Source organism: Cupressus sempervirens, chromosome 4 (assembly GCF_028749045.1).
Source record: "Cupressus sempervirens isolate cs-2001-9-10 chromosome 4, ASM2874904v1, whole genome shotgun sequence".
Lineage (NCBI taxonomy): Eukaryota > Viridiplantae > Streptophyta > Pinopsida > Cupressales > Cupressaceae > Cupressus > Cupressus sempervirens.
The window spans coordinates 447,387,809-447,415,427 of NC_143121.1; the positions used below are offsets into that span (position 1 = coordinate 447,387,809).

Genomic DNA, 27,619 nt, shown 5'->3' on the forward strand with positions numbered 1-27,619 from the left:
ATGCTTATACATAGGGTGTCCCATACAAAGTTCCTCAAGAGCAGCCCTGAAAGTGTTACTATTTTCTGAAGTTAACAAAATTCTGCCCTGAGAAGGTGGGTGTTGAGGGCCTTGGATTTTTGCCCCAATCCGTCTATCCTTTGCCCAATACAAATTTACGTACAGTGGTCTATGATCTGATTTGAGATCCCAAATATAATTGATATAAGAAAGGAGGAAATATCAAAAAGATAGATACAATGTGACATATTTAATTTGATATTTTCTTATTTTATGGAAAATGCTCCATGGCGTTAAAGTTGCTCACAATTGTAAAGACCATAATGAATGCTAATGCCACATCCATATACGTTCAAGATACAAGAACCAAAGTCTTGCATACACAATTAACTGATATTGTCAGAAGTGTTAAAAAAGACTCGTGCACATAATATTCATCAACAGAACTTTCGAACAGCTGTAATGCAAGTCTAACGGCTGGCTATTAAAGAGACAAGCAAAGGTTTTCTACTATATCCACCTCTAAGCTACTGCTGAACCATCATCAAAGAATTGCTAGCACAAGATATGGATCTTCAGGTACCATACAACCTCAAGCGTGTTGTGATGCGGGCACGACAGATAGGACAGTTCGACAAATTTTGGCTGCATTCCCTACAGGTCTGTTACATGGCGTCAAGATCATTGAGAAAAGCTTATTTCAATAATCTAGCAAGTGCTTCCTTAAAAATTAAAAGTAAAGAAAAATCTGAATCTGGAAAATACTCACCATATGTCCACAACCAAATGCCATATTTTTAGAATTGGTCAAGCAAATGGGGCAAACCTGAAAGAGATAAGGTACACAGTTTTATGAACATTTCCAGCAATTCCATACTGAGACAGAAATATAAACAAAAGATTCAGAGGGAGAAAAATTACAACTCATGCATAAAGAATAAATTGTCCAAGGAGGAGAAATCTCTACCTGTCTCTCACCGTCCAAGTTTGTTTCTGGCTGAGAAATCCTTACCAGACTGGTGCTGTCCAAAGCTCCAGGCTGGGATATTGATGGCTGGCGGGAACTTGAGAAAGAAGCATCTTGTGAAATCACCGATAATGGAGGACGAAGTGGCACTATACTTGGAATCTTTCCAACTTTTCCCCTATAGAGATACGACAGTAAATGTAGTTCTGCTATTAGGAAACAAGCTAATGTCATCATTCAGAAGAATTGGTCTGATTGACACAGTTTGAAGTAGTCAAATACCCCAGAATGTTGAGTTCTATTGTTGCTTTATATTGAAATGGGGTTTCCATAAGTGCAGCAAGGGCAAACTCAGCTTCCTTCTGAGATTGCAATAGGTTACTTGACATAAGTTTTGTGAAGTTCACAAACTGCAAGATGAATCCAATCTAATAAGATGCTAGCATAAAGACCGGCATTATATTCCAATAATATTGACAATATTGACAATACATGAAAATCAAACTCATGACTAAGTCTACCATGCAGAAGATAATAATTAGGATCATAAGTGGCTACTTTGCAAAAGCCCTCACTTGAAATTCTATTTCTATCTGTTACTGAGAATGCTACTATTTTCAGTGTCATGCATTGTGAGCCCTTTCTAGCTTGTGGTCATTATCTATGCAATGTCTATAACTTACAAGCTATCTACAATCTGATGCATCCTTATATTAGGATTTAGTTTTACATTAATACTGTACTGCATATTTCTAAAACTGCTGCTACCAACCACTTAATGACTTCAAGAATATATGTGGATCCACATGAATTTTGAAGGATATATACAAGATGAAGAATGAATTAAGGTTATCTGAAAAAAATTGTAACCTGGAAATTGTCAAATGAACGTCGAGGGATTTTATCATCAAATTCCTGCATTGTTTCCCACGGCCCATCACCAACTCCGACCAAAACTATTGATAGTGCATATCTACTGCGCATTGAAAGGTGTAAAGATTAAATCATCAACATATCATCGACATATCATATAAGAACTACCCTGTATGATGCATATAGAGTATCATACCTTGCAGAAACTATAGCATCTATTGTCTTCTGTTCCTGTGGGCTTAACTGCCCAGGCTTTAGATCACTACTCTTGCTTACCTATGGAAGTTAGAGAATCATAGAAAGAGTTCAGATATGAGAGTTATTAAAATAAATATATCATAGCACATCACCAAAGCAAGAAATTACAAGCTCAAATAAATTTTGAAGAATTATATGCTATAGAGTGACTTGGGCAGGCCAAAAGAAAATAAATGGAAAACTTATTACCTGTCCATCGGCAACAATAACAAGAACATGATACTGACCACCATTCTTCTCTACAATATCCATTGCAACCTCAATAATTGGAGCAAAAGAAGTTGGACCTGAAAAAAAGTTGTACAAAAAAATACATGTTAGATCAAAAACTATATAGAAATCATGTTTTCATTGACTATGTCGATGAACAAGGAAACTGGAAATTCACACACACATGTATTCACTATTCATTGGCTCAGATTATAAATAAAAAAGTAAATACACAAAACTATATCATTTATTTGTCACTACATGCCTTGATCACTCTCCACAGTTAATGAATTACCAACAAAAATTCAATGCATGTCATTAAACTAAGAGAAATTGTATCGTGTATATTACCTTGAAAACATGAAGTAAGATTAAGCATGATAATAGAGAATAAAAATAAGAGAATAATACTTCTTCAAATCATTCCTGGATCGGTATTACATTTAAAACTAAAAGCATTCTTCATCAAAGGAATCTTGCCATTATCAATTGTCTCTATTAACTCGTAACAAACTCATCACTATCTTAATTAATTTCCCTGTGGCATGTCAAATTTATTAAATTACCTTTCCCAGCTCACCATATATGAGACTATGGAAAACTTATCTCTAACTGAATTTATCAGTTCCAAGAGTTGTCACAATGTGAGCTGTTCCCTCCAACTTAATATTTTGCAAGTTGGAAACATAGAGAATGTCGGTAATAAAGAAAATTTAGGTGTTCCATTAGAATACATGGAGTACATTAGTTTACCCATCTAAAATATCCTTTGATTATTACAAGCAAAAAAAGTTGCTTCCTTTCCCACCTTCTTGCATATCAGCAATTAACCTTAGCCAAACCACTTCACATTAGTCCATGGACCATGCAACAATACTTAGATTACACTTTTGCTTCTGTAGAAAAGAAAACAACCATTTGTTTCTTTTTTCCCATTAATGTTTTAAACACAACTTGTTCCCAAAATGTAATGTTACCTTCTAGAATTTACCCTAGTTTACACCCTACAAACAAAACTGCAATAACTGAGGTTAGACAGCTGTCTTACCAAGTAAGATCTTTCATCCATTGTGCACCGCACACACACACACTAGTTATATTGTTAATTTATTATAATCTGCCTTGAGCTTTACAAATTGATAATACAAGGAGATATACAATCATATCTTCAAGACAGGAATCATATCTTCAAGTTTGTAGAAGAGACCCTTGATGCACTGAAAGGAAAAGAAAAAGAAGTTGAGAGTTGACCTTTGAGATTAAAGTGACAAGCATATATTATAAAGTGTCTGAATGACACTTCAAGAATCTAAAAATAAGCTTGATGTTGCAAAACAATCAAAGGAGTAAGAGAACGAGGGAAGTGCTGAAGGAATCTGGATGCAAGGGGTGGATAAATCCGAATTTAAGACCTTAGGTAGCTTGGTAGTTGAGAAGAAATATCATGGTAGTTGAGAAGAAATATCATAGGTTGAAAACATTAAAAGCTTTGAAATCTGAATCCAATAAAGATGTAAATCAGCACATGAAACTTTCACATCCAGATGTTACTTATATAAAATACAGATTTAGAGTTAAGGCTTAGTTGTCCTCTAGAAGTGATACTTGTCAAGATCTCAAGAGTTCCAAGAATAGCTATATATAAGAATCAGGGAAACTCTTGATTTAAGTGCTGCTACTATCACTTAACATGGTCAAAACTGAAATATGAAATAGATCTAATTGAATTTGACCCCTTAGAAAGTCCAGATCTCAAGAGATGGAACAAACTAAAATATGATAAGAATGCTTTGGAGGGATGAGTCTGGTAAAACATGGAATCTACTTAAAAGTGAACACTCATTTCAAATCTAGAAAAGGCACATGAAGGAACTGAATGATAAAACTTGGTTGATAAAAACGATAAACCAGCAATACAAAAAGGCCTTTGGATCCAAGGAATTCTTGGAGGATAAAAATAGAAAATACTAGATTGAAGGCCTTAATAACTGGACTTGACAGAGCAAAGAAAATAGATTAAACCAAATTTGGATGTTTGAAGTTTGAACAGAGTGGCCTAATCTAGAGTAGAAACATTAACCAAGAAAGCTCAAACCAAGCAAACACAAACCTAAGAAAATGATTTGCCTAACTTTAAAACTACACATAACAATTATCAACCAGACAAAACAAAGGAATGCAAAATTAAGGCCAATAATTACCAAAGACATAAGACGAAGGGAAATCAAGAGAAAAGAATAACAGAGGTTTTAAAATGAATAAGCATACATTAGGAGCAATGCATTTGGAGGTGCATACTAGGAAATTAGAAATAAAATCCAGGGGAATAAGAACTAGTGTTACATGGACGCTTTGTGCTCATGCAAGATGGGCTCTTCCAAACCTCTACTCACAAAAATTTGGGTCAATTATTTTGACTCAAAAATTATGCAGTTGAATCCCAAATAAACATTGCATGAACTAGGGGGGTTCCCAGCACATATTGTCATCAAGATTTTCATCCCTAATGGGGGTCTCTGGTTCAAGACAAATTGGGGTGTGTCGTGGCAATGTTAGGACCCATTCAATGAGGGAATGGAAGCTACTTTGATGAAACCGATGAGATAGTTTAAAATGAAGCATTTTCATAAACTGAGATCCATGAATCTGTTTTTAGCATTTGATTCTCAAATTAAAAAAACACAGCCTTTAGACACAACCAAAGCCACCACGGCAGTCTACACAAAGAGATGTAAAGCTATTACTGTCTAATCTTTAAAACACCACTTGGTTGATCTATAGAAGTTTGCCTACAGTAAAGTGAATGAAGCATTGTTGGAAGATGAAGTAATTTATCTTCCTGTGTACTGAACCACTGGATTGAAAGTTCTTGCCAATAGGCAACAAAATCACAAAATTTGTTAGTATAACAGATTCACCATAATTACCACTTGATGAAATTGGAAACAATGTTCTTGAACTGGTGATAGGGATTGTTTCTCCCAGTTTGACCCGTTTCTGTCAAAATTTTGCATCCATGACTACTTTTTCAATGATAAATTCAAACAAAATCACTGAAAATAAAAATTTCATTTATTCTATCTCCGAGAAGAATCATTTTTTCTTCTCCAATGTCTCAATTATGGGAAACTTAATGTAGATAGAGAGAGGCATTGTTTATAGGATACCCTGGTAACAACAAGGCATTAAGATTAAACTTCCTGCTCCCATAGATATTTGGTGAGGAATGGAATCAAGCAGACGTGTTTACATTGAGAGAGGAATTGATGCAGTCCCATTAAAGAGTTATTCTCTAAAGAAGATGTGTGCCATGCTATACTTGGTCATCTTAATGCCAAGGCTGTCCTTCATGTCTTTCACCATGCAGGCATCCTAAGGCAACTTGTGAGACAAATCTTACCATATGAAGTAATACAATATCTATGAAAAAAGGTATGTCGTGTCCCAAAATTTGTTTATTTTGCAAAAGATTTATCCTTATTTCATTCAATCTGCATTCTTAATTGTACTTTGTGACATTCTACAAACCTGACAGTGACAAATGTGGAACAATCTGCTGGTAACGTGATAGTGCTTCTTCAAGCCCACAGCAGGGTCGATGATCCTCATAAAAGCTAAACACGGTATAATCATGTGTTGATACTATGCCATGCAGAAATGAACATTAGTAAGTCAGTTACCTTTGTGTAACAAAAACTGAATATGATCATGCAAAGAAAGTGAGAATATCATAAGCAAAATGCACAAGAGCTAAATAGTTGCCAACCATCACCAAAACCAAAACAAGGGATTAGATTGTCCTCATCAAAGGGTGACAAAGTACGCCCAATGATAGAAATAGCCTGTTCATAGGGATTTGGAATGTCGCCAATTGCATGCAAGTTCCGTCCATTGAAAGAGTGTTTTCCTATTGGCAAAGGGAATTATGAAATTAACATTTTAAGGCTCAATGATGTGACAAAAGAAAGTTTGCATCTGTAGACATCTAATCTTCCTTTCTCATGAATGTGTGGAAACACCACAACTACTAGTTTTACCAGACCACTCATTGCTCTTAGTGAAGTCAATACCAACAATCAAGTTCGAGGCCTCAAGCCCGGACTCTCTCAAGGCATTAGTCACCTGTAATCAAATTAAAAGATATCTCTCTATTACCTTATATTGCAAAAATCAAGCGATTGAATAAAAAGCTATATTAAAATTTAATACAAATAAAATATACAACTAACAACTAATAAATAAAAGAAACAAAATATAGTTACAGAAAATGAAATTTTATAAAGCTAAAGCTAGCCTAAATGTTAGTTTGTGAAAGAAGATTCGTGTCTAGAAGCTTGCATCAATGCCATTTTGAGTTTTCCTAGAAATAAAAAATCGAAAGTTATAGTGTTCCATTTGTTGTCCCTATGGAAATAAGAAAATAACCCTTTTAATCAAGTTTCAAATACAAAGGTTTACTTTTTCAAAAATTGAGAGCGTAGAGGTATTAAGAAATGACGGTGGCATCAGTTACAGTTTACAGAGGGTGAAACTCATGAAATATTCATCAACGTTTTTCCCAACAGATAAGACTCTAGACTCAGAAAATTAAATTGTCACTTGAAGTTGGTAAAAGTTGCATATGAAAATCTAATTAGGCTCTCAAGGACATAAAAAAGACCGCTGCATTTATTGTTGTTAGAAATAATGTCATTGGTGTCAAGATTGCTAGATCTTTTCGTTGATGTCAAACATGAGAAGTTGACTAATATCAATTACTATATATTGACTAAGATGATGACATAAACATTACTATATATCAAACGTATGATCTTACATATCCATATTCAAGGTGTGACACATTATAATCATAGTAATGAACAAGCATATAGATGAGGGGAGCATGTCATAAGGGAAGCAACATGGACAAATGATGAATATAAAAGTAATAAATGATATTGCATCCATCCTTGGAAGAATTATAAGGAGTTCATACATTGACACAAGTAATGAAAAAGCACCGGAAGGAGTAGAATTAATGAAAGAGAAACAATTCCTTATTAGGAAAGAAGTAAACAGATAGCAATTAAAGTTCATATGCAACAAGCCAAAGTGAACTTTATGTGTGCAAGTCTGAAGAAAGAAAGCAACGGCATCAGCAAAAATAGATGTGGAGGCAAACACCCTTTCTTTACAAGAGAGAACAAAGATAATATGGCTGATGCTCATAGTGGATAGGTGTGGAAATGAAAGCATGGTCTCAGAAGACTTGCAGATGGCCTACCACGAGGTTAAGAAGGTTGACAGCACTGCACTATCATACAAGTTTTCTGGATTCGATTGTGTGTTTATTTTTTGCATCAAATAAACACACAATTGAATCCAGAAAACTTGTATGATAATTATAATGGATTGTGGAAATCTGATATCTCTGAGCACTACACTACTCAAGGATGTGCTGCACAAGCTTGAGACCAGGCTTGGCCCCTATTCTTAGTTCTCCCTCACCAATGAATGTGACTGAATTGATGTTAAGCAAACAAAATGATAATCGACTAAGCATTGATTTATAAATAAGAAACATGGTTATACTACTAAACATTGATGGAAACAATATAATAAGGTGATCATATCTCTGAGCAGGGAAGGTAATAAGCAGATCACAAAGGTGTGAAAATACAATAAGTAGATGTATTTTCAACCAACAATTGAGCATAAAGCAACAATAATCAATGAGATTAAAAATTAAATTTGAAGCATGGGTGTGAAGGCTTCCATGAAATCGGTTCAATATTGTAACGAATATAACGAGTATGTTGATGGTCATTTAAAGGGAAATTTGTGAGAATCATGCATGCCTTAATCAATAGTATTTTGGAAGCTGCTAAATGTTATTGTTCAGGTGAATATATATTCATCCCAGGGTTTTTACTTTTGCTGTTAGGAGCCAGTCTATGCCTGTTCGATTCTTCTTTCTACATATAATATGGTCAGGTTTGCTTAGGCATACTCCTTGTTGTATGAGATTCAAGATATGAGTTTCTTTGTACTAGTCCTCTCCATGGCATAAGCTTTAAAAAAAGCATGAACAAGCATAAAAGAGGGATCAGTTTGATCACTTTCATCATGTGCGATATGATTGCCTAATGCAGCAGCAAATAAAAGAAGTGAGTTGTATATTCTATAAATGACAGCGATCAAGCAAACGTAATTATCATTACGGAGGTGCAATTTGAGGAATAATTAATTAAAGGTGACAGTGTTGGTCCCAACCGGTACTGAGAGGGGGGATTGAATCAATACGAATTCTCCAACCAGTCTGGTGAACTATTGTTCTTACAAAACTAAACAGTTTCTGCTTAACTGATATAACAATGATAAATGCAGTAAGGTAAAAGTGTACAATCTCTTTTACAAGTTGTCTTGTCTATCTCGATGCTTTTCTTCAATATTTTGAGCTTCAGGATTGGTTACTTGTGGTTGCTATGTATCCGTGACAAGTGAGTTTGTAGGAGGTGTCGGTGCCTCTCCAGGACTTAAATGTTGCTTCTTCCCAACTGAAGTATAGTCCCTTTCGAGTGACTTTTCATCAATTACAGTCTCCACTGTCTCTGTTGTTAAATCCCTTCATGGATTTATTAGCTCTAGGGATTTCACCTTTTCCGGGACTTCCATGCTATAAGTAGTAGTGTGTGCCTCACTCCTTGGTGATGTGAGTGGGTTATAGTTAATAGGTATCTCTTGTAGTTCTTCTATTTATCCCTTTTCTTCAGATATTTTGTTGGATCCAATTAGTTTGATTATCTCTGACGTTTCTTGTTGCAAAATTATTTTCCCTTTAGGATCAATTTGTTAGGATGATTGAGCTTTTGATTTCTCTTCTTTTTTGTATATAGTATTCCCCCAAGTGTGCTGTAATTGTTTTCCAACAATTTATTGCTTTTTCAAAGGCATCATTTTCTCTTCCTGTTATCACCAGCGCAATGTTCTCTTGTGAGATGAAATCATCTTTGTGTGCCTCCACAAATGTCATCACAGGTGGTGAAAATTCTGGCCTGTCCTTTGCCAGTGCATCATCCAATATCTCTTTGAGCTTACTAATTCTAGCTTGCCATCTCCTTTGGATGATTTGTACCATTTCATTTGGCAATTTATCTTTAATCTTTATTGGGGTTTGTTGTATATTCTCAAACTAATTAGTACAACATTTGTCACCTTATTCTTGTCTTCCTCACTCATTAGTGAATACATACACCTTATTGTATTGCAATTTCCATTGGGTACAATATCTTCAATTGAAAGTGGAGGAGGTGGGTTCTTACATTTCTTCACTAGTTTGGATGTTCTTGTTGATGATTCTCCAATAGATGGCTTGTCTTTTTGAGGAGTGGAGAAGGTTTCTTCTTTGCTTCTTCTTGTCCGTTCTTCTTCCTTTTGTATGTCTCTACTTTTGTTAATTGAGCAGTTTGGCTGCCCGCTTACTAGTATCCTTCATGATCATTTTTGGTTCTTGTGAGGACTCTCTTCCTAAATCAATGTTTATTTCATTGTTCCCTTGTCATTGCAGACTTGTTGATGCTTCACTGGTGAGTTCGAACTCTTCTTCCATGTTAATCTCTTCATTCATACTAATTTGATCTTTCTTTGTGTTTTTCTTCTTACCGGACTTTCTTGCATTTTTGTGTGTTAGTTCTTTGTCTTTCTTTAGTCTGATGAGCGCACGCCTTCTCATTATGCTCATGCCGAGCTTTGGCAACTTTAGGTCTACTAACATTGACAATAGCAAGTCAATGGAAGGTCTTGCTTCTCCTTCTGTCACCTTGTACAGGAATATTGTTAACCAGTGCATTCTGTTGGTACAACTAACTGGCAGACAGACTAGTAGAGTCAATTATCAAAAGTGTTGTCATTGATCTCAAGGAACACGAAGGAACCAAGACCAGCAAAGAGGAACGACTGGCAAAGAACATAGATGTGCAACTCTAGTTCACAAGGGTAATCATAGAAGAGAAGAAGTATGGGCCCAACGGAGACGATGACAGAGGTGATCCACTTAGACTAAGTATGCTATGTGAAGTTTGTGTGAGCAAAAGGATGCCAAGCAGAAGACAGACCAGTGAGTTGATTTGGCCAAGTTAGCAAGGTGAGCATGGAGCAAAAGATACCTGTGAATACCTAGTGATGAAGAGAGTAGGAGTGCACTCAACGTTACATTTAATGGTGATGGGGGAATAGATCATGGAACAGTTGAAAGAATTCAAATTTGGATTCTTTCCAACAAGAGCAAGTCATCAAAGACACATGAATCCCATGACTCCTATACAAACACAATACATTTAACAAGAGCAAAGCACTATTACAATGGGAAGTCAAGCTAGTAGTAGGGATGAGAATTCAAAGTGTGAATTCGCAGATTAGGGATTCCAAGTGAAGTTGGAAGAAAGTATAAAAGGAGACAGAGTTCAAAGAGGAAAGGTTAGATTGTTGAGTGATTAGCCAAAGAGCTAGAAGAGCCAAGCTAAGTAAAATCTCAAGGTATGAAAGAGAGTGACAAGAGTGAAGTCACCTTCGAAGTGTTGTCATGCTGAGGAAAAGCGAGTAAGCCTAAACAACACAAAGATATTGTGTGCAAGATCAAGGAGAGCCAAAGGCACAAGTGATCGAGGTCTAAAGTTCCAGAGCCAAGAGAAGGCAGAGCATAGTTCCAGATGGGTCAAGAGAGAAAAAGAACGATTTATTTCAAGCTAAGTGTAGTAGTTATTTGTTAGATCATTACGTATTGTTTACTAACCTTTGCAACAGTAAATCCCGTCGAGGGTAGAACCTAATAGGTTCTTTGTACGAATCCCCTAATAGGGTGATACATTAACTTGTGTTCTAAAGTTCTTTGTAATCTTTGTAACCGGGTGGCATGTAACAGTGTCTTTGTAATCTTCTAACAGGGATAAGCTCTTGAACAAGCGCACTTGAGAAGAGTGCAAGCTTTGTGAGGATCGACTCACACAATGTAGTTTTTAACCCTAGTCAGGTTTCCATGAGATAAATATTGTGTTACTGTTGCTATTTTCATATTCCTTGTTTTTGTTTAGTCCTGACTAGTCAAGTTATAGCCAGCACAAACCCATAAATAAGTGTGAAGTGTGATTTAGAGTAAAAAGTTGAAACTAGTGAGTATACTGATTCGATCCTCCCCCTCTTAGCCTACTGACCTATAGTAGGACCAGCAATTGGTATTAGAGCCTAGGTCCTCAGGAGACAAGAGCTTAACAGCTCGAGGAAAAGATCAAGATGTTTAAAAAAGATGCACCAAAGTTTTCCAAGGAAAACTACAGTTCATGGTGTAGGAAGATGCGTTTGTATCTAAAGACTCTTAGAGATGCTTACTAGACCCATATAAAGGTCAAATATGTTGAACCAGCTGGGCAATTCAGCCCAAACCAGTTGAAGGAGAAGAAGATACGCACAACCACAATGGATGCTCTAGCGAGCACCCAGTCCTACTCCGAGTACAAAGATGTGGAGGAGCTGGAGACAGTATACGAGATGTGGGAGAAGTTGAAAGTCGTATATGGTGGTGAGAAGCATGTCATGAGGGCTAAAGTTGAAATCCTAAGAGGAAAGTTTGATGACACGAGGATGCAAGAAGTTGAAGAGATTGAAGCCTATGGTGAGTGGATGAAGGATGTCATGCTAGCCATCAGAGCATGCAGAGGAGTATTACAAGAAGAAGAGTGTGTGAGTAAGGTATTGAGAACCCTGCTACCCAAATATGTCATAAAGGTGTCAACCATTTAGGAGTTAAGAACAATAGATAAGATGGAGGTATCACTTGATGCCTTGATAGGCAAGCTCACTGCATTTGAGCTTAGAAACTTCAACAACAGTCAACTACCCAAGGTTGAAACGGCATTCAAAGCCTCTCTATTGCACCGGCTGCAACACAAAGAGAAAGAGGAGAGGCAAGCACATCTAGATACAAAAGATAGAGATCCTACATGCCAAAGAAGCCGAACAAGAAGAGATGGAGGCTTTGTTTGCAAAAAGAATGGTCAGAGGCAAAGGGAAGTACAAAGGTAAGCTTCCTTTCAAGTGTTTTAATTGCAAATAGGACATTATGCTGACAAGGAGCAACAACTGGAGAGAAATCAGCAAGATGTGGTCAAACTCCAAAGAAAATGAGAAGCAATGTTTCATTGTTGAAGAAGTTGTGACTGATGAAGAGTCAACTAGTGATGATGATGAGGGCAAGGATGAAGTGTCCTTTGTTGCTATCACAAAAGAAAGGGTGGAGAGAGCCCTGATAACTAGAACCACTATCCACAAGAACTGGATAATAGATAGCACTTGCTCACACCACATGTCTAGTGATAGAAGCAAGTTCCACGAGGTCGAGGCCTATGATGGAGGGATGGTGAAGTTCAGGAACAACCACCATGCACAGTGATAGGTAAGGGTATTATAGCCCTAAATGAGTCCACTACTTGTGAAGATGTATCTCTAGTGGAAGGATTAAGATATAACCTGTCGAGCGTGACCTAGTTGATGGAAAAAGGTTATAAGTTTGAGTTTACTAAAGGGTCTTGCAGAACATTTGACAAAACATGCAAACACTTAGCTACTAGAGAACAAAGCAGAAGCAATCTTTTCTACCTCAATATTTATGGTAATGCTTGTATGGTACAAAAAATGATAATAGTTAGTTGTGGCAAAGAAGGCTATGTTAAGTGAATTTTGAAAGTATTGTCAAAGTACGAAGGAGGAACTGTGTAAGGGGTTTACCCCCTATTACTAAACCTAACAATGTTATGTATAAAGATTGTGAACTAGAAAAGTTGGCAAGTTCAAGTTCCTCTAGCAAGTCACTTACTTCTGAACATGTACTAGATCTAGTTCATACTAAATTGTGTGGTCCCATGAGAACGAAGAGTGTATCTAGTGACAGATACTTTATGTTGTTTATTGATGACTTTTCTATAATGAGGTGGACGGTTTACTTGAAAGAAAAGTTAGAAGCCTTACACATGTTCAAAGTCTACAAAGTGAAAGTGGAAAGGGAGACCAGTAGAGTATTGGAGTGCTTGAGATCAGACTGAGGAGGTGAATTCACCTCACAAGAATTTGAAAGATACTGTGAGGAGAATGGGATCAAAAGTAAAATGTCAACTCCCAGGACATCTCAACAAAATGATGTAGTAGAGAGAATAAAGAGAACCCTCATAGACTGTGCTAGAACATTGATGATCCAAAACAATGTTGCACAAATATACTGGAGAGAGGTTGTAAGCACTGTTGTACACCTTTAACAGGGTACAAGTGAAGAAAGGGGCAAAGAAGACTCCATATGAACTGTGGTTTGGTCACACACCATCAGTCTATAACTTCAAGGTATTCGAAAGAAAATGCTACATCAAGATGAATACCAAGGAAAGATTGAGCCCAAGAGTGATGAGGGTATCTTTTTGGGATACTCTACCAAGAGTAGAGCATACTAGTGTCTGAATCTCTAGACAAACAAGATTGTGGAATCTTCCAATCAGTGTTACAGGACTTGGCGAGTCCTTTCCATACTCAACGAGTCCCAAGGCAAGTCAGGCAAAACAAGGCTAATGGCCTCTTGCCTCGGACTCAACCGAGTCCTAGCCTAGTCTTGGCTGACTGGCTGAGTCAGCTGACTCAGCTAACTGGCCGAGTCCCATTAGCCTGACTCGGCCAATGGGCAGCCTCTAGAAATGACAAAAAAAATTAAAATTGTTTTTCTGGGTTTGTTAAGTATGAGTAAGACCTAAAAAGGTCACTCTATCACTTGCAAACAAAACGAATAGAGAAAGAAGAGTTGAGGGAAGAGTATTGGGGTTTTGGGATCTAGTAGTGGCGATGGTAGTGGAAGAGGCTAGAGCACAAGGAGACCCAGTATAGGACCCTGAGGCTGAGAGTGATGAATCTGACTCCAATGGTGAGGATTATGAGGATGATTATGAGGATGAGGATTATGAGGATGAGGATGATCATGATGAGCATGTCACTGAGGTTCAACCTCGGACACAGGGAGAGAGGATGGCTCTAGAGTCTTCCATGACCTATCTTAGGCGTACTTGTAGGAAGACATAGGCTACTGTGATCCTTTCTTTTGATATATGTTTTGAACTTTTGATTCCATGGATTGCATATTCCATGGATATTGTAGACATTTGACAGTTACACTATATTTCAGATTTCTATTTTGTTATTTAGTTTAACTTTAAGTAATTTCTTTAAAAAATCTGAATTTATACTAACGTAATGTATGAAAAGTTGCAATCTATTTATCTCAATTATTGTGTATTTGATGTTAATTGGCTAAATGATGCATGAAATAAACTTAAAATCCTTATGGATCTTTGAATTTTATAGGTTTTTTAATTTGTTAGGTCCTTGTCGAGTCCAACTACTGAGATCGAGTCCGAGCCCAATCTGGGCCTGACCGAGTTCAAGGCTGGTAACACTGCTTCCAATATAAGGGTAGATGAATTCTTAGAGAAGAATGAGGAAGACATCAAGAAAGGACCAAAAGATTACAAGCAGTTTGAGTACATCCCACTAAGTGATAAAGTGGAGAGAGTATCGATAGAGGTGGAACCCGTACAAGAAGTTGTATCGGTTCAAGCAATAGAAGCTCAACATGAAGAACAAAGAGAAGAAGCAGTTGAAGGGGAACCAGTGCTAGCAAAATATGTAAGGAGGCACCACTCGGTAGACCAAATCATTAGAAGCTAGGAGTGATAACGAGGAGAAAGGCGAGAGAGACAGTATGTCTGCTCTCACACATGGAGCCTAAAGTTGTAGGGGAAGCTTTGAAAGATGAAGACTAGAGAAAGGCCATGGAGGATGAATATGATCAAATAGTGAAGAATGATGCATGGATATTGGTATTCTGACTAGATGACAAGAATGTCATTGGTACAAAATGGGTGTTTTGAAACAAGATGAACGAAGATGGTGAGGTAGTCAGAAACAAGGCCAGACTTCTTTGCAAACGTTATGCACAAGAGGAAGGCATGGACTACAGAGACCTTTGCACCAACAGCGATATTAGGAGTCAGAATGCTCCTAGCATTTGCAATCACAAGAACTTCAAAGTGTATTAGATGGACATGAAGTCTGGGTTCCTAAACAAAATTCTAGAAGAGGAAGTGTATATTGAGCAACCTAAAGGGTTTGAGACCAAAAAAGGCAAAAATCAAGTATGTAGATTGAGAAAAGACATGTATGGACTGAAACAAGCACCAAGAGCATGGTATAAGAGATTGTAATCATACTTGATAAAGATTGGGTTCATAAGAACCAATGACAACTGCAATCTATAGATGAAGCAAGAAACAGTAATAAGTTTGTTGATTATGGGAATCTTTGTGGATGATATCATCTTTGGAGGAGATGATAAGCTAAGTGTTGAGTTTGCTGAAGCCATGAAGGAGTTTGAAATGTCCATGATCGAAGAAATCAAGCTCTTCATTGGACTTCAAGTGTCCTAGTTAAAAGGAGGAATCTTCGTAGGGCAAACAAAATATGTGAGATAAATATTGAAGACGTTCAGTATGGAGGAAGAAAAACTAGTAGGCACCCCAATGGTGATCAGTTGCAAGCTCTCAAAGAAGGGTGAAAAACCCTGAAGTGAATAAAATGCTTTACCAATCTATGATTGGTAAACTACAGTATTTCATGCATAGCAGACCGAACATAGCACAAGCAGTTGGCCTGGTGGCTAAATTTTCCGCAAACCCAAAGGAATCACACATGGTAGTTGTGAAGAGGATCTCCAGGTATCTAAAGGGTTCCTGCAGAGTATGACCTATGGTATCCTCGAAAAGGTAACTTTGAGCTTAGTGTCTTCACTGATATTGATTGGATGGGGAACATAGATGATAGAAAGAGCACAACTGGTGGTGCATTCTTTCTTGGAGGAAGATCGGTTGCATGGACCAACAAGAAACAAAATTTCATATCGTAGTCAACAATTGAAGTGGAATATGTTTCTGCAATAACAAATTGCACTCAAGTTGTTTAGATCAAACAACTACTTGAAGGAATTCAAGAGAAAATGGAGCAACGATAGTTATCAACTATGATAATACTACTGCAATCAATATATATAAAACCCCGATGATGCACTACATAAAAAGCACGTAACCATCAAGTACCATTTTCAAAGGGAGCAAGTGCAGGCAAAAGAGGTTAGGTTGGGATATGCGCCAACCAAGGAGCAACTGGCTGATATCTTTACAAAGCCTCTTCATAAGGATTATTTTGAATATCTAATAGAAAGGTTAGGGATCTTACCCCTATCCAGCCTGAATTAAGCACGGATAGGCATGCATCAATCCATGATCAAGAAATGAAGAAGTCTAAAGGTGGATTGATGAGAACAAGGGACTATTCCATATGGGGAGCAATCGAGAGAACAAAAGAGAAGAAAGATGGTCACCTTTGGAATTGTTGTCAAAGGGGGAGAAGTTGTGAGGAATAGAAGAAGAGGAAGAACAAAGGGGGAGCACAAAAACAAAAGAAGCTCAAAAGAGCAGGTGTGGGAAGAACACAAAATAGATGGTGAAAGAAAAAATGCAAGAAAACGCAAGGCAACGGTCAAAGCATGTGGATGGACTATCTCAAGGGGGATGATGAAAGAAGAAATACAAGCTAAGGTAAGGCACCAAAACAGTGAGTGCTAAAATGACTAAGTGTTGCCATCAATGCCAAAGGGGAGATTGTTGGCATAACTCACCAGTAGATAGGCAAGTAGACTTTGTTATCAAAAGTATTGTCATTGATGTTAAGGCACATGAAGGAACCAATACCGGTAGAGAGGAAAGACCGGCAAAGCACATAGATGTGCAACTCTAGTTCACAAGGGTGATCAGAGAAGAGAAGTGTAGGCCTAGCATTTAATGGTGAAGGGGGAATAGATCGAGAAACACTTGAAAGAATTCAAATTTGAACTTTCCAACAAGAGCAAGTCATCAAAGACACATGATACCCATTACTCCTGTATGAACACACTGCATCTGGCAAGAGCGACACACTACTGCAACGAGAAGCCAAGCTAGTAGTAGGGGTGAGAATTCAAAATTTGAATTTGCAGATTAGGACTTCCAAGCAATGTTAAAAGAAAGTATAAGAGACAAAGTTGAAAGAGGAAAGGTTAGATTGCCAATTGATTAACCAAAGAGCCAAAAGAGTCGAGCTAAGTGGAACCTCAAGGTGTGAAAGAAAGTGACAAGAGCGAAGTGACCTTCGAAGATTTGTTGTGTTGAGGAGAAGCAAGTGAGCTTGAGCAACACAAAGATTTCATGTGCAAGAGCAAGGAGAGCCAAGCACACAAGTAATCGAGAACTAAAGTTGCAAAGTCAAGAGAAGGTGGAGCATAGTTCAAGACGAGTCAAGGGAGCTAAAGAAGGATCTATTTCAACCTAAGTATAGTAGTTATCCGTTAGATCATTCCCTGTTGTTTATTAACCTTTGCAGTAGTAAATCCCATCGAGGGTGGACCCTGATAGGTTCTTTTTACGAATCCCCTAATAGGGTGACACATTAACTTGTGTCCTAACGTCCTTTAACCAGGTTGCTCCTAACAGGGAAAGACTTTAATAGGTCTTATCAAAATCCCTTAACCAAGTGGCACCTAACAGTGTCTTTGTAATCTTCTAACAAGGATAAGCTCTTGATCGAGTGCACTTCAAAAGAGTGCAAGCTTTGTGAGGATTGACTCACATTGTGGTTTTTACCCTGGCCAAGTTTCCACGAGATAAATATTGTGTTATGTGTTGCTATTTTCATGTTCCTTGTTTTTGCTTAATCTTGACAGGTTATGTTATAGCCAAGACAAACACATAGATGAGTGTGAAGTGTGATTTAGAGTAAAAAGTTGAAACTAGTGAGTATATTGATGAACCCACCCCTCTCAGTATACTAACCTACTAACCTGTGGTATGACCAACACGTTCTTGGTTCAACAACGTATATCATATAGTAGTTCGTGCATGCTAGAAAACATAGTTCATTTTTGTATTCCTCAACTAAGGTAATGGGCATTCTTTCCCTTTGATGCATGTCACTTTGAAATTTGTTGAAGTATGACCTATATAGGTCCTCTCTTTTATCTTCCAATCGCATGTACATTTTGCAAACTTTCTCTCTTATAGGCATTTCCTTTGACTAGTTGATGTCTTGGAAATTCCCTCTTGAAATAGAAAAATATAAATACTAGTATAGCTTTGTATTTTAAAGGCCGTATCTTATAGTTGCCCCTGACCTTACGTAGATTGATCATTAGTTGCTCATGAAGCCATCCACTTAGGTCAAGTGTGGCATGGTTATGAATGATTTGATATGCATCGTATGTTGCTCCACTAGGTACACTATTCTCCCTCCTCGAGTAATAGATTATGTATACGATCACCATTTCAGCAAACCTCATTTCTGGTCAAGAATGTCATCGATAGTACATGCCTATCCATCTTTCCATGCTCTTGTCAATCTTATTGAGATGACTAGTTTGATCTTTCCTTGGATCTACAAACCTCAACCTTGTGGTCATACGTGTTACAAGAGTAACAGTATCCATCAAATCTTCTCTCATTTCGATGAAATCGACGCTCTTGTGCCATGTGACCATAGCGGTGGCAGTTGTGACAATACCCATTGAAAGTGTTTTGAACAAGTGAAATCTTCCTATGCCAGCATACATTAGAAGTGTGACCTATTTTACCACAACAATGACAGGTTGGTTTGTTAGGTTTCTTACCTTTAGACGATGTTTTCCCTTGTCTTTTGTGATTCTAGTCCTTGCTTCTAGAAGACTCACCAACTTTAGTTTTGTTATCGCTTCATAGCCAAGACCGATTGTGCTCCTGGTCTCTCTTTGAGCTTTGAGTTGCTCGTCTATCTTCTCAGAGCCATCATTGAACTTCTTCAACTTTTCATTTCTCTCATTTGTGCTCTTCAGTTCCTCAGTTAGTCTATGGATTCGTTCATCTTTTTGTCTTGCATCCTCCTCAAGCGTTCTTTTCCACTTCTAGTGCTTCTCTTCATGCATCCTCAGCTTTCTCTATTGCTAGTGCAACATTGCCTTTTTCATTTTGCGCTTGGCTTAGCTTTGCAGAAGTTTCTTCTAGCTCTTTCTTCAGACGTAAGATTAGTTTTCTTAGCTATTCATTGTCAGTCATGAGATTAGTGATAGTTTCTTTAGATTCATCTATTCCACTATGTTCTTCCATTTTCTCAATAATTTCATGACTTCATTGAGTTTCTTTCTTTTTGACAAATATACTCTTAACTTTTCTTTCGAATCCTCAATAGTGTCAAGAGCTTCATCAAGTTGCTTTTTGTATTTGATGGTTGTCATTTGATCTTCCCTCAAACTGTCAGGCTTGTCACTACTAGGCTCTAAGCTTTGATACCGATTGTTGGTCCCATTCGATACTAAGAGGGGGTAAATCGATATGAATTCTCCAACCAAACTATTGAACTATTGTTCTTATAAAACTAAGTAGTATCTACTTAACTAATATAACAATGATAAATGCAGTAAGGTAAAAGCATACAATCTCACACACAAAAGCAGACATCAAGTGACACAGATTTGTCTGTGGAAACCCTCGACGAGAGGATCAAAACCACAATGGGGATAATATAGCCACTAGCCTTTTACTGCAGATAAAGGGTTGCCCGGTTAGAGGCTACGACTGTGCCTTCTGGGAACACATCCAATTATGAATGCTTGCAATCTATTAGGATTACATGAGCTTGTCAAAGATACCTTATTAAAGGATTTGAACACTCCTTCTGGGAGGTACCTTGTTAGAGGATTTACAATATGCTTACTACTAAAGCAAGCCCAATTAAGAGCTTACATAAATTACTATGGTAAGAAAGCAATCAAAGGTTCATCTAAACTATATGGCACACTTTGTCATGTAGATGCTAGTGTATATCATGAGGACGTCTAGATCTCCTATCGTTGTGTCAGGGTTTACTGTGATATTTGTCATATCATCACTTCACTTCTTTGCTTTGCCCTGTTTAAAGTGCACCAGTTTGCCTTGGCTTGTTGTTCCCTTTTGTTCTGTATTCACACAACACTTCTCTCAATCCAATCTCTTTCTACTTCACTCGCATATCTCTTGTCTCCAACTCTGAATATTAATGTTTTCAAGCTATAATATGTCTTCATTCCTCTAGGTGTTGAAACCCTAAAAAAATCTTGTTCAAATTCGATGCATTCAAAATTTGAATTGTATGTCTGAGTTATTCATGAAAACCCATGACACGTACTTCATAGGGTCTAGGTTGGTAACCCTGCTAGTCCTGTGCTAGGCCTAGGTATAGCCTCTGTGTCTTTCCTTCTTTCCATTGTTTCATCTGAACTTCAATCACATCACGGTGCAGACGTGTCTTCTCTTTCGTGTCACGTCAATGGTGACTCATCATGCTAATTGTGACTCACTGCCTTGCCTTATTACCATCTCCACACTCGATCCGACCAATGTAGATGTCTACTAGTAGTTGTGAGATGGTATATCTTCTTCTTGTTTACTAGTTACCAATCATTGACAACACTTTGGTGTGCTAAGTTTTAGCGTCACCGGTTACTTTACTCAATGCCATTGAGACTTGTAGGATCAACGGACAATTTACATTAAAGTTACTTACAATGGGTCACCTCACTTAAAGATACATATCTTATAAAGAGGGATGACTTTCAAAGGCTGCCAAACGTTTTGAGAAAGGGGTGTGTGTGTGTAGGTTTATGAAGTGCATTGAGAAGTGTGTGTGTGGTGTGAGATAAAAGAATATATCTATATCATTTATGCATAAGTAGTTTTAAGAACAAATCCGTGCAGATATATAAGGACAATTATGCAGAAATAGAAGAGGAGAAAAGATATGAAAAGTGTTTCAGATTCATATTGAGGAATATATGCAGTCCGTGCATAAAGAATACATGCATGTATATGAAGAACATGTGTTTTTTTTTCAAACACACATGCTCCATTGCAAATGGGAGCCCCCTCTTTTTTCACTTAGTGACTTGGTGTTTATCTTAATTTGTTGTAGGTGGTGTTAGTTATGGTCTAGCTTGTCAGTAGTATGTGTATCTAAGTCCCCTAAGCAATTGAGAATTCTTGTCAAGACTGGGTGGAACTTTGATCAATTTGTGGAAAAGTATAGAATTGAAAGGTTGTGATAGCCAGAGGTAAGGGAGAAGTTGTGAAATTTCTTAGTGTAAAAGTTGTCAAGGTAAGTTCTGAAATTTTTCTTCATATAAAAGTTGTCCAGATTGAAGGTGAACTTTACCAAGAAAGGTCAGACCTAAAGTGCAATCTAGAATATTAGATCAGATTTGAGCAGACCCTAGCAAGTTCATGGCAGAATTAAAACGAATTTGATAAGAAAAATGCAGATTTAAATCAGAAGAGGAGAATTACTTCAACAAGTTAGACATTTCCCCAATTCATCAAGTGTTCCAAAAGGGTTTCATGGAAAATTTTCCAGACTGGAGCAAAATCAGAATAACAATCTGTGATTGATTCAAAATTCAAGATCCCTTTGTTTATCATGAAAAATATCTTAAACTTGCATTTCAATTCTTATTTTTTGCTTTGATCCAAAGTGCTTTCTTGTTCTTTATAGGATTGATGCAAGGATCAAGGATGGAACAATCAAGGACATTTGAAGATAGCGGATAAGACAACCTAAGAAATTTCAACATAGAATTCAAGATCAAGTACAAGGAAGGATAGCTCTACAATTGATGAAGGTTATGACAATCTTGGATTTCCTTTAAAAATCCAAGATCGACATTAAGGAACCCAACTAGCACAAGAAGGTCACAGAGGATCAAGACATCAAGATAAGAGCAATTTCAAGAAGATTTAAAAAACAAAGATGATGAAGAACATTCACAAAGATGGAGTAATTTGGGAATATGATCCAACAAAATCATTCACAAGAAGATGATACATTCAATCAAGGATAAAGATGTACACATCGAGGTCGTGCCTACTCATCTTCAACCAATCAAGTGACTCCAAGTCAACATGTCCAAGATCATCTGATCAAATTCATTCACAAGTGGACATGTGTAAGACATTTAATGAGTTACTACAAGCAACTTTCTCATTGGTTCATCCTTAAAAGGATATGTATTCCAAAGCAATGTAATATTCTCATTGGATGACTTTAAATGATTGTAAACAATGGTTATAACTAGCCCTAATTGTGGTGGTTACAACTAACCCTTATTAGGGTTTTAGTAAATTATCTTGGTTGTTGATTTCAAATCAATCTAGGCCTTTCCTTGTAACTAAGAGATCTGTCAAAGGCTTGGCCTTCTCATTTCTAAGGAATGAGTCAGTCAATTAGTAGATGGTAGAATAGAGTAGCAAGAGTCAATGACAAGAAATTGTCACCAAGATTATGTCAAAGTTAATACATTTTTTTATTGAAGATATGGTGGATTCTTGTGTTGCTTCGACATTTTGAACAGTTTCTACTTAAATTTATCAATTAAAATGGAGAATGCTAAGATGTGCATTGAATTTTGTGTTCATACCTTTTGTTACTAATTGATTGAAAGTCACAATGCAAGGTTACTTGAACTTGATCAAAAACTAAGTTTGATAGTGAATTTTCATCTGGATTATGTTACTATTTGGTATTTTGATGAAAATATTGGCAATATGAAAATCCTTCATTACCTTTGGAGATTGCATCATCTTTGTGTAGTTGTTTCATTTGGCAAAGCAAAGCTTGGTTATAGGAATTCACTCATCCAAGCATCATCCATTGATATCATTGTCCTTAGGAATAGCTTATATTTCTTTATGCCCTTTCCTTTTCTATCTTTATTTGAAGTTCAAGTTGAGTTCAAGTTGTAGTCAATTTGAGGGAAAATAATTGATAAAGTCTAGGAAGAATAGCATATGTCTCTTTGTGGTTACCAAAAAGATCGCATTACATAAACCGAGTAATATCCAACATAAAGAAACTAGTATGAATTGTAAACATCGGGATTGCTTCATTTGACCATGCATTGCCATGTTGTTTAGCATTTGAAATTTCCTTGTTCAAGAGAGGCTATAATATTGGGTATTTTATTCTACAGATTGAAGTGGTCATGAAACTCACATCAACGATATGTGATGTATACAAGCAGATTTTGAAGGAAGGCAACAAGTTACTTATTATCGTCTTGTGAAAGAAGATTATGCATGATTATATTCAGACTTGTGAGAAGAATTGAAAGCAGAGTACATTGTATTAAAATATATCTCTGAGATAGCAACTTGTTATGGTAAATCAATATTATATTAAAGAGAGGAAATGAAAGCTCCTTATATAGAATTTACAAAGGCGATGTTTTCTAAAAGAAACAATCATGAACTAAAGACAAAATGAAATTATCTAATAAACTAGAGACTAACTCAAATGACCTTTAAAGAAACACTACAATATTCCAATACCCTTTGTTAATGGTCATCATCTAACTACCTTAAAAATGACTTTATATGTCTTGTGTTCATAAATTATTTAGAACATTATGTTGTTCTTGAGACCCTCTTTGGATTTGTAGAATGTTAATGACCAAGTGTAGCCAAAATGCGTCCAAATAAAAATAGAGAAGATTGCCCTCTTCTTTAGAATGCTCTGTAACAAGAGACAAGAGCCTACCATAAACTCTGCCCTTAACCCTCTCAAAAGCTGCAAACCTTTTGACCAAAAATCATCAAAAAATGTCCAACCTAATGTTCGATAACACATTTGTCCCTCTCTATAATCAAAGACATACTAAGAGCAATTGCCACAACTTTTTGGAAAAATTGGCAAACCCTCAAAAAAATTGCAAAGAGCACAACGCCCCAAAAATAGACTACAAAAATGTCATTATTTTTTAGGAAAATATTGCCAAACACAAGATTACAAATCATTTTTGTTTTTGGAAAAATAGTAAAAGCCCACAAAGGAATCCCACACATCTTTGTAAGTTACAAAATCAAAAACAAATTAAGAGAAAACCCATCAAAAATCTTTTAAGGGAAAAAATTAGGAAACCCATCCGAATTTTTTATAAAGGAAAAAATTAAGAAAACTCATCAAAAAAAAATTTAGGGAAAAATATGAAACCCATCAGAGAAACCTTCATGTCAAAAAACACAAAACTTTATGTGGTAACATAAAATGCAAATAACATGCAACTCATGAAAAGAACATTCAAACAACAACCTTCAAAAATCCAAGACTTTTTCTCAAACTAGGAAATTGCATGATTAAAACCCTCAAATAGGCTCATGATCTTTAGCAAAAATGTTCAAAGATAAACCACAAAATTTTCATAAACTACCTTCAATGATTTTTATTTTAAAAATTCAAAAAAAATTCTAGATCAAATTAGGCTCAAATTTCTCTTAAAAAATTCAACATTTTTTTTGAAATCCCATTGACCCACACTAATACCATGCTATGGAAAACCGATGTTATATTAAACTAGGGAGATGAATGCTCCTTATATAGATTCACAACAACGATGTTTCTAAAAGAAACAATGTTAAACTAAAGACAAAAAGACAAACTGCCTAATAAACTAAAGACTAAGATGGCCTTTAAAGAAACACTACAGTATTCTAATACAACTTAAGTTATCCATTACCCATTGATGAAGAAACATATTGAAAGTGGAACCATAATTTGGAGCTTGGTGCTCACAAACTAAGTTTGGGTTCTGAGCCTCTAGTACGGTAGTCCCAATAGACATTAACCTCTGCCGCCCACGCTCCACTGTGACCCGCCAAACTCACGTATCAACAATAACCCTTTTATCAACAATACATTTAATTATTGCAAGGTTGAGACACCATTTTCCCAACACTATTTTACATTTCAAATTTTTGATTTTTCACAACCATTAGTACAAGAGTATGGTGTTGCTAGAGAAATTAAGTGAGTAGAAACTTGTTTGAAGCTGAAGAATATACAAGTTGTGATATTCACCAGTGAGCATCATATATTTCTTTCTATCATTCCATTGCTTCCAAATCAGCAAAGGAAAGCATTTAAATAAATGCTTTTAGAATCGTCTTTGGAGAGCATATTTTAGCATGCAATGGATTATGCGCACACTAATCTTATCTCAAGTTCTGATTTGGCATCATGCTACTCTCAGTCACAGATTTGCTAGAAGCATATAAAGTATGAGTTGTTTCCTTATAGAGTAACATTCCAATTCATGGTGATTCTGGTCAGAGATTTATGTTGTTGATATCTTGATCTCCAACAAGTTTTGGAAAGATTCTTAAGAGTACTCAGATATATCTATGGGTTTATTTCAGCAACACAAGTTCTTTTATAAGGCAACTCCCTGAGAGATTGATATCACACACATGGGACAGGACATTGGCATTAAAAAATATGAGATACGATGAGAATATTATCTTTTAAAGGAAATTAATTTGTTCAACAAGCATACTCTGAGGAGATGTCCACTATACATAATAGCACTTCATAATCCTTGTGTAAATCTTTTCATAGGGTGGCTGATTTTGAATGGTTGCAGTAATATACAATTGCTTATAGGGGAATATTTAATCATTGTATGTTTAATTCAAGTTTCTGTATGGCCTATTTTCTGGTTTACAAGTGCTATGATCCATTTATGTTGATGATCATGAAACTCCTTGATGCTGGATGGTTTATTGCATTCTTGCACACTTGCATAGGAAATGATATGTATGATGAAGACAATTTTCATTGTTGTAGCTTATTTTCCACTGAACATTTCAAAGACGGTGAAGAATATTTTCAGATAGTGGTTACTCTTGAAGATTTTGCAGCTGCTACATGGTTTCTCATGCATCATACAAGGGACACATCATGGTTTTCTTCTCAGTTTGGATCAAAACAATACTGGCAGTATGGTGTGGTAAGGAAGTTTTGAACGATGTTTGAAGAATTTAAGGATTATATGTTTCTCTAATTTGGTGCTATTTGGCACTCCTCCACTGAATTCTTGCTGTTATAGATCAGTCCATGAAGATTGCATCTCTTAAGTTAGAGTAATGCATGAGTGTGTTATTGAACAATTTGGTATTATGCATTTCAACAATGTAGGAATGAAAAAAGAAATTTTATCCCACATGTATAATTGATGTTATCAAGGAAATTGAATGTTATTACATTCCATTTGGTTGCATAAACCATATATATATCACTAGCAAGCTCAAAGGATTAAGAGTCTCTACATCCTTAAATTCGCCAGGTTATCATAGCAGTTCGATAACTTTGTAAAACACCAATCGCAAAAACCGATTCCTAGACCATAATTTCATAATTTCTGAGTTTGACTATGCAAAACCTTTTCTATCAAGCTAAAAAGAAAGAAAGTTGTGCAGGCCTGTTGAGTATCTAACTTGTTTAGGGAATTCAACTGTTCTCGAGTAAAATTAACAATGCCAGATCTCTCAGTAAATTTAAGCTGTTGCCATGATGTGTTGCAGGCCAAATCCATTGCCGGCGAGTGCAGTTCAAAGAGAAATTATTATCAGAAAAAGGCATAGCTCAATTAAAGGGGGAGGCCATATGACAGTAAACATTTGTTAATGCTCTTGTAATAGCAAAGCATAAAAACATACCTGATCAATAGTTTGAAAGTTATCCCCAATTAAGGCATATTTGTGCATTGCTGAATTTTCTGGAGCCGCTTGTTTAAATGCGGGTTGTGGTTCAGACCCTACTGCTGGCCCTGGATTGTCTTCAGGCTCGTGAGTGAGCGGTATTCCGGCACAGTTCCCCATGATAATAATTATAACAACAACAAAATTATTTGCAAACCTTCTCACCAACGAGATTTTTATAGACACGATCTCTAAAATGGTTACCAGTTTCTACATGAATTTACAAGAATCGCCCTTGGAATTTTGAAGAACGTTTGTTTTTTCTTTGTCCTATAGATTGATCAATCGTCTGGACGTTATTATTATTTTTTATATTTTTAAAAATTTAACTTTTTAATATTTTACAAACTTGCTGTTCGTAATGTATTTCGATGAGATATTTTCGAAAAGTTTCGTATTTAAAAAACTATTTTATATTAAGATACGGAAAGTAACGGTCCTCGCTGCAAACCTTCCCTATTAAGATTTAAAAAGGGAGAATATTTTTACATTAACTCTTTAAGAATCACAACTTATGCTTGCTTAAGTTGATTTGCGTAAGTTGATCAATGTCAGCTTTATTTTTGTGAATGTCGAAGAAAAAGAATAGAATAATCTTTTAAAGAAAAAGTAAAGTAGAAGTCAAGAATAT

The 27,619-nt window shown here is 36.4% G+C and overlaps 2 protein-coding genes across 6 annotated transcripts; one reads left to right on the forward strand and one right to left on the reverse strand.

The window, feature by feature from the left end:
- Nucleotides 1-247: 247 nt before the first annotated feature.
- On the reverse strand, nt 248-27,335 carry LOC149561921 (E3 ubiquitin-protein ligase RGLG3-like). 5 transcript variants are annotated; one of them, XM_089825438.1, is made up of 11 exons: nt 26,947-27,335; nt 6,346-6,430; nt 6,075-6,215; nt 5,837-5,950; nt 2,288-2,385; nt 2,037-2,116; nt 1,838-1,943; nt 1,250-1,329; nt 968-1,145; nt 770-826; nt 248-662 (listed from the first exon to the last, which is right to left on the reverse strand). In XM_089825438.1, the coding sequence occupies exons 1-11, from the start codon at nt 27,106-27,108 to the stop codon at nt 576-578; spliced, it is 1,188 nt and encodes a 395-aa protein (XP_089681564.1). In that variant the 5' UTR covers nt 27,109-27,335; the 3' UTR covers nt 248-575. The 5 variants fall into 5 exon arrangements, with proteins under 5 accessions (XP_089681564.1, XP_089681562.1, XP_089681561.1 ...); XM_089825436.1 differs by having other exon boundaries at nt 1,250-1,377; nt 6,081-6,215; nt 26,947-27,334; XM_089825435.1 differs by having other exon boundaries at nt 1,250-1,377; nt 1,838-1,940; nt 26,947-27,333.
- LOC149561922 (uncharacterized) lies at nt 25,912-27,001 on the forward strand. The gene is made up of 2 exons (XM_089825439.1): nt 25,912-26,237; nt 26,812-27,001. The coding sequence occupies exons 1-2, from the start codon at nt 25,932-25,934 to the stop codon at nt 26,869-26,871; spliced, it is 366 nt and encodes a 121-aa protein (XP_089681565.1). The 5' UTR covers nt 25,912-25,931; the 3' UTR covers nt 26,872-27,001.
- Nucleotides 27,336-27,619: the final 284 nt, after the last annotated feature.

Coding starts and splice junctions, on each gene's coding strand:
- LOC149561922 (XM_089825439.1), top strand. CDS start 25,932: ATGGCCTATTTTCTGGTTTACAAGTGCTATGATCCATTTATGTTGATG. Junction 26,238..26,811: donor AATACTGGCAGTATGGTGTG/GTAAGGAAGTTT, acceptor GATGTGTTGCAG/GCCAAATCCATTGCCGGCGA.
- LOC149561921 (XM_089825434.1), bottom strand. CDS start 27,108: ATGGGGAACTGTGCCGGAATACCGCTCACTCACGAGCCTGAAGACAAT. Junction 2,386..5,836: donor TCCACATTTGTCACTGTCAG/GTTTGTAGAATG, acceptor ACTTTTTTTCAG/GTCCAACTTCTTTTGCTCCA. Junction 1,146..1,249: donor ATAGAACTCAACATTCTGGG/GTATTTGACTAC, acceptor GTATCTCTATAG/GGGAAAAGTTGGAAAGATTC.